This window comes from Morchella importuna (genome assembly GCF_003444635.1).
Source record: "Morchella importuna strain M04M26 chromosome Unknown Morimp01GS008, whole genome shotgun sequence".
NCBI lineage: Eukaryota > Fungi > Ascomycota > Pezizomycetes > Pezizales > Morchellaceae > Morchella > Morchella importuna.
In genome coordinates, this window is record NW_025763405.1 from 1,221,771 (window position 1) to 1,227,770 (window position 6,000).

At 49.7% G+C, this 6,000-nt stretch overlaps 2 protein-coding genes across 2 annotated transcripts; both read left to right on the forward strand.

Moving 5' to 3' along the window:
- Nucleotides 1-2,221: 2,221 nt before the first annotated feature.
- LAJ45_03784 (uncharacterized protein) lies at nucleotides 2,222-2,545 on the forward strand (the record flags this gene model as incomplete). The annotated part of the gene is made up of 1 exon (XM_046113368.1): nucleotides 2,222-2,545. One exon carries the CDS (start codon nucleotides 2,222-2,224, stop codon nucleotides 2,543-2,545), a length of 324 nt encoding a protein of 107 aa, XP_045973661.1.
- Nucleotides 2,546-3,437: 892 nt separating this feature from the next.
- LAJ45_03785 (uncharacterized protein) lies at nucleotides 3,438-3,830 on the forward strand (the record flags this gene model as incomplete). Its single annotated transcript, XM_046113369.1, has 1 exon — nucleotides 3,438-3,830. One exon carries the CDS (start codon nucleotides 3,438-3,440, stop codon nucleotides 3,828-3,830), a length of 393 nt encoding a protein of 130 aa, XP_045973662.1.
- Between the last annotated feature and the right edge of the window lie 2,170 nt (nucleotides 3,831-6,000).

The following is a 6,000-nucleotide window of genomic DNA, read 5'->3' on the forward strand; positions in this document are numbered from 1 at the left end:
CCACCCCCCTCCCTCTCAGCTTGCCCCCTTTCTCCCCTCGGTTACCATGATCCCTGCGCAACATCAGGAACATCGATTTCAGCGAGATGTGAGTACATATGTACTCTGGAGCTGTGATATAGGTGCATGAAGTAGGTACGAGTAGAGCACATCATACAGCTGCTCATGTGGATCATAGGATGGGTTAGGGTTCGGGCGCTGCCGGCAGGGACGGAAAGCTTATTTTAGTGGTGGTGGTGAATGAGTTTCAAGGATAAGCGTCCGAAGAGACTAGAGTATGGTACATGCAATCAACTGGAATACGTTTGATAATGAGGCGTAGATTGATAGGGGATGATGGGGAGGGTGGTAAATTAGATTATGAGATGGTTGATGCGGATTGTAAGAATTTAGTAGGGACTGACGCCGCCAAGACAGGACTGGGTTAATGCGGTTACGAAGAGTATAATGCGAAATGTTTTGGATGAGGTTTATGGAAACGAGCCGGTTAAATTATTAAGACCGATGGATTTCCTTTCGAGGCTGATGTTCTTACAAGCAGTTCCACAGCGTTCCCGATCGAAGTATCCTGCTGTTTTGTCCGCATGGGACGAGGCTGTCATAGAGACTGGAGTTTGAGTTAATTGCCATTATTTTCTCGGGGTTCAGACCGCCTAAGACGAAATATATGACTGTCCTTCTTTGCTCTGTGGACTCAAAGTGAGGTGCAGGAAGGAAGGGGTGGGGTGTAGTCCACACCCAACATAGGCTTCATGAGGATATGTCTAAGGGAAGAAAGCGGTGGATGTGGATAATGGTGCTTTATATATGACTTGGGATATGCCCAGCTACAAGCAGGGGGGTCGAATAGGCCCTTTAGTAAACCTGCAGCTTTTCTATTCGTTGCCTACGCTGTACAGTACGACCGTCTATACGGCTGAAACTGCCTATTAAGTACTGGGGATATCTATGAATATTAGGTTGATCTATTCTGGACATGAAAGTGTAAAAGCTGAGTCTTGTTATATAAGCTGATTATGAAAGCTGATCCCGAGTTTAATTTAGTGTTAGTCAATCAGCATGAGTGAGGGACGCATCGATCAGATCTCGTGATGGCGTAAAATCTGTGAGTCACGAGATTCTCGGCGTGCCCTAGTAAATCATCCAGCTAGTTGATCCATACCTATGGTGTCTGTACATGCTTCCAACACTCATTCAGACACTCGGACACTTCATCAAACTGCCAACTCAGTCTGACAGCTCCACGGTACTAGCCAGCAAGCTCATACAGGGGGTTCCTATTCCAGTCACTCGGTCCGTTCGGTGGCTACTAGCTAGTACTTTGTTAATACTGGTCTGTTTAATTAGCAGCTTGAGTAATTATAACAATTTTATCAATCAACAAGTCGAGGATTCGAAAGAAGGCTTTTTCTTTGTCATAGTTCGAATCTGGACGAATTAAAGTCATCGAGGCAACTTGTTTTTGTAATGCTCATCCCAGTTATCACCACAACCATCATCATCATCATCCTTCCGCCACTAGTATCGAATCATCTCCATCATCTGCCCCATCGCATTATTTTCGTCTCCGAGATTGGCATGTTTGCTGGATCGAATATGCGCCGCTAGCACAGTACTGCTGCTGTGCGTCTCGCCGATAAACCCCTCCATCATCTTACACCCGGCGCCCCCACTGATTACATAGATCCAGCGCCCCCCCCAGTCGTCAAACTTGTACTTCCAATTTTGGGATACGATACATACGACGTGCGCCGCGCGCGCCGGATGTGGCGCGGGGTGAAAATGTGTCATGGACCTGTCCTGCCTGTCGAGTAAGAATACGTGCCGTCGGTTTAAAGTTTGGGACTAATTCCGTGGGTTAGGGGGGAGGGCATCGCGCTAGTGGGGAATCAGATCATTAGCCGAAGAGTTAGTTCACTTCATCTGTTCTTTCTGGGCGTTTTCCGAATTGTTCTATGGCGGATGAGTTCAGAGACTTTTTTGGGGGCGAGCGTGGAAACCTACTCTGCAGACATTGTCGCGCGCAAGTTCCTGAACGCAGGGTTTTCGACACCTGGAAGGAAAAAAAAAACCTGTCGCTCAATGACACATTGGATTGCCGCCACATTCTCCAATTACAATACTTTACTCGGATACGTACCGATAGCTAGATATGCAGAGTTCTGCAATTAATGGCTGCTGATACAAGAAAAGCTAAAAACCGCGCAGCGAGTTGGTAGTCATGGGGTACGTTCACCATCATGGCCACCGGGAGCAGCAGCAGGTTAGCCAAGCCAAGCCGGGGTGGGGAAGGAAGTCAAAACAAGGTTTCGCCATCATGACTCCTCTTTCAACCAATTCGAGGCTGCGCGCGGACCCAGCAAACTCATTGCTCAACCAGATTGGGACCCGGGCGAGCGTCTGGCATCTGAAAGCAGATGCTCCTGTCCGTGGTGTGGTGGTGATGACGTGTGGCGCGGGCGCAATGTGGCAAATGAGAAGGTGGACGCCCGGAAATGATCGTTGGACAGTTTCGGTGTTGGCTGATCGATGTGTTGTCCCATAGGGCCGTGAGGGAGGTCCTGGCTCTCGTGTACTAACTACGTACTGAGTACATGATGTATGTAGGCTGTGTGTTGTAGCTTTTCGCACTTCGAGGTGAGTGAGCTGTGAGTGACTGAGTACGTGAGTGATAAGAATATCTCCTCGTGCTCACAGAACATCACTCGCCTCGCCTCACCTCGGTACCGTGTCCACTTATTTAACGTATCCAAAAGAAAAAAAGATCCGGCTTCTAGAAGGATGCAAAAGAGAACAGTAGGAGTAATGACATCCAGCACTGCCCTCTCCCCATGCTTTTATTTTCAAGTTTTTCCGAACAGCCCTCCTGACCAGTGACCACCCACCGACTTCACAGGAGTCAGTTCTGAACGGGGACATGCGCATATACGTGACATGATGACTAATTATTTCATCCATCTCGATGTGTTGGCGCCACCATGCCTCCACCACTCACACCACTGGAATCGCGAGGCGGAGTAAAAAAAAAACCTGAATTGGGGGGAGGGGGTCAAGACCCTTTTTTTCTTGGGAGTCACCAATAGTCACCCGGGATGGTGGGTGGTAGTTACCGGACAGCTACAAGCTGTAATCTCTCACTCGTGCAATTAACGGGTACGGGCGCGTATCTTCATGGTTACCGCTGCCTACCGTGCGTCCCTCAGTGCCCTCACACCCCCGTGTTTCGTTTCTAAGGTTCCGCTCTTGCGTACCATCACCACCACCACCATCAACGATAAATGATCCCTGCACAATGCAAAATAGAGGTTTTAATATCTCACGCCTCAAAAGCACCTCTTTGCCCGCCCTCTCTTTTTTTTCTTTCCAACCTCCTCAATTCCTCAACACTCTACTTCTTCAATCAACCGGAGAAAAAATCTCAGAATAACTACTAGCAGATGCACTCATCCTCTTCACTAACTTCTTCCCCCTCCTCCTCCTCTCCCTACCACCACTACGACCACAACGATCAGGTTATCAGCCCATTCGCCTTTTTCCACCTCTTTGCAATGCCATCGTCCCTCCTCCCATCCCCTCCCGCGTCCCCGACCCCGCAGTATCCACCACCCGGACAGCAGCAGCAGCCGTCGCGCCGCAAAAGAGCAGCATTCAGTTCCGGTAGGGTTATCCCGTCGCTTCGCAGGCACGAAACAATGCTGTTTGGAGACCCGTTGAAGACTGTCCCATGCCAGAGCCAGGATAATTGTAGTTTTGACAGCTTGAGTGGTAGTAGCACCAGTAGTGGGAGTGCAGATACCAGTCAAGACAGCATCAGAACTGAGGCATGTTGAAACAAGAGGAACAGTCCGGCCAGGCAGGTGAGGGGGGGATGGGGGTTTCTCTATGGTTTCATGGGGGGGGCGCCTGGCGCTGGGTTTGGTCTTTGACTTGGCTTTTTCGGAGGCGGATGGATGATGGGTGGATTGGGCATGGCAGGATACTGGAAAACATATTTGTGAACCGACTGGTCGGAAGGGGCAAAAGGACGTTCGCGATGCCTTCAACTTCTTTTTTTTTCTCTTTACCGTTGCGACCGTTGAATGTACCGATCATCATACAGTAACTACCTTACCTATTCACGAATTGTTCTGTTACCTACCACCATCATCATCTACCAACAATCCATCCATACGATATCCTCCTAGCTACAAGCAAGTCCCTCAGCCCTCACATCTACGGCCCCTCACCAACCTCGCCTCCCAGAGACAGGATTTTCCGGGCGGCGGCGCGGTGTGTGTGAGTGTGTGAGTGAGTGTGTGGGAAAGAAGATCGGAATTATCTCCTCGGCCCGTCCGCCACACCGGTCGCGTTCTCCTGAGTCTTTAGATTCACGGTCGCGACGTGGCCAAAAAAGACGCGGAGTCACGCGGGGCGAGGGGAGGGAGGAGTCATCGTCGTCGCGTCGGCTTAAGTGGATTTTAAACCGTCCGTGCGTGGGGTGTGGTACGGTACGGGTGCTCTAGCCGAAGACGGTTAGCTGCCCCACTCCCACTGTCAGCGAGATAATTCAAAGAGCAGGATACGGGGGACGGGGGGACGGGGGACGGGGGGAGAGAAGTTTTATTTTACTGTTACTATTATTATTCTTGTTTGGGTTAGGGATACGGGGGAATTGTTTTATTTCTTTGGATTAGTTTTGTTTCTTATGGGGTTTGCCGTGGTGGATCTGTGTTGCGCTTTTACGTATTAATTTCGTTTTTTTTCCTTCTTTTGTAATCATTTGCTTTTAAATTTGTTTGGCTATATAAGGGAATTTCTTTCTCACTTGTCTGGTGGTCTGGTGCTCGGTTTCGGTTTGCATAAGGTCTCGTTTTTAAATTTTCCTTCCGGGGGGGCTATTGTGTTTTTTTTGGGTTCCTTATTAATTCCTTTTGGCCGGTTGCATTGTAACTAACATGTACTACTTCTACTACTACTACTACTACTACTACTACTACTATTACTACTATCTACTACTACCACTTGTACTATAGCTATCACACTTATACCTTTATCTTCACCCTTCATTTGGAAATCACCTTCGATATCAATCTCTTTCCTCTTCTAGAACCGTGCCACATTAACCCCAAGACTGTGTCTCTAGCTACAGAACTGCCAACTAACACCCCACCGGTATCAGCCCACGACCCACTACCACGCGCCGGTGGTAGCTTATGAAGCACGTAGCTCGATCTGCGGGGTAGGAATATACCGCAGGCTCACGGAACACAATCAATCCTGAATCGAGATGGCTGTGGATCTCTGTGAGGGGGGCCTTGCTTAATTACGAGGTGGGTACTACTAGATGATGACCAGTCAGATAAGTGGGCCACTACATACATACTCACTTGGTACGCCCCGGCCCCTAGAATAGCTAGGTTATACCTGAAACAAGTGTGTAATCAGCACACAGGGCAGGCTATATTCCAGGGCTGGTTACGGGGCGGGTTTAAATATAGCCAGATAGCTGGCTGGTTACGTAGCTAAGAAGGGGAGGACGGCCGCATTTTCGATATGACATTGATCCGGGCAGTGGGTATATATGTGTATGGCCGAGAATCTGCTCGAATCAGAGGCTATTGGCTATTAACAGCCGCCCGGCCGGCCACAGGAGGCCGGGCCTATGATCGGGGGAGCTATTGTGTGGCTACGCCGGCAGTTTCACGTACCCGCTGGAAAAATATGATGGGCAGCCCTGATCTTGATCGGACAGGGCCCGCATGCTGCTAAAGAGTCACCAGCCATGAATGTATGACGTGACACGGCCGGTGTCGGGTCACGACTGGCGCGAGGGGTACGCGTGTTTAGAACCCCCCGGGCCCGGCCAGTGACCTTTAATCGCCGTGGGGTAGTATGTACGTGGTACGGTACGTAGTGGTGGTGCCGCTTTGAATAGGGAGTATGGCGCGCCACAGTAGTCTACTGTTTGGTGTGGGATTTGCACTGGGGTATGTGGTTTGCTTAGTGTATTTGCTTGTTTGG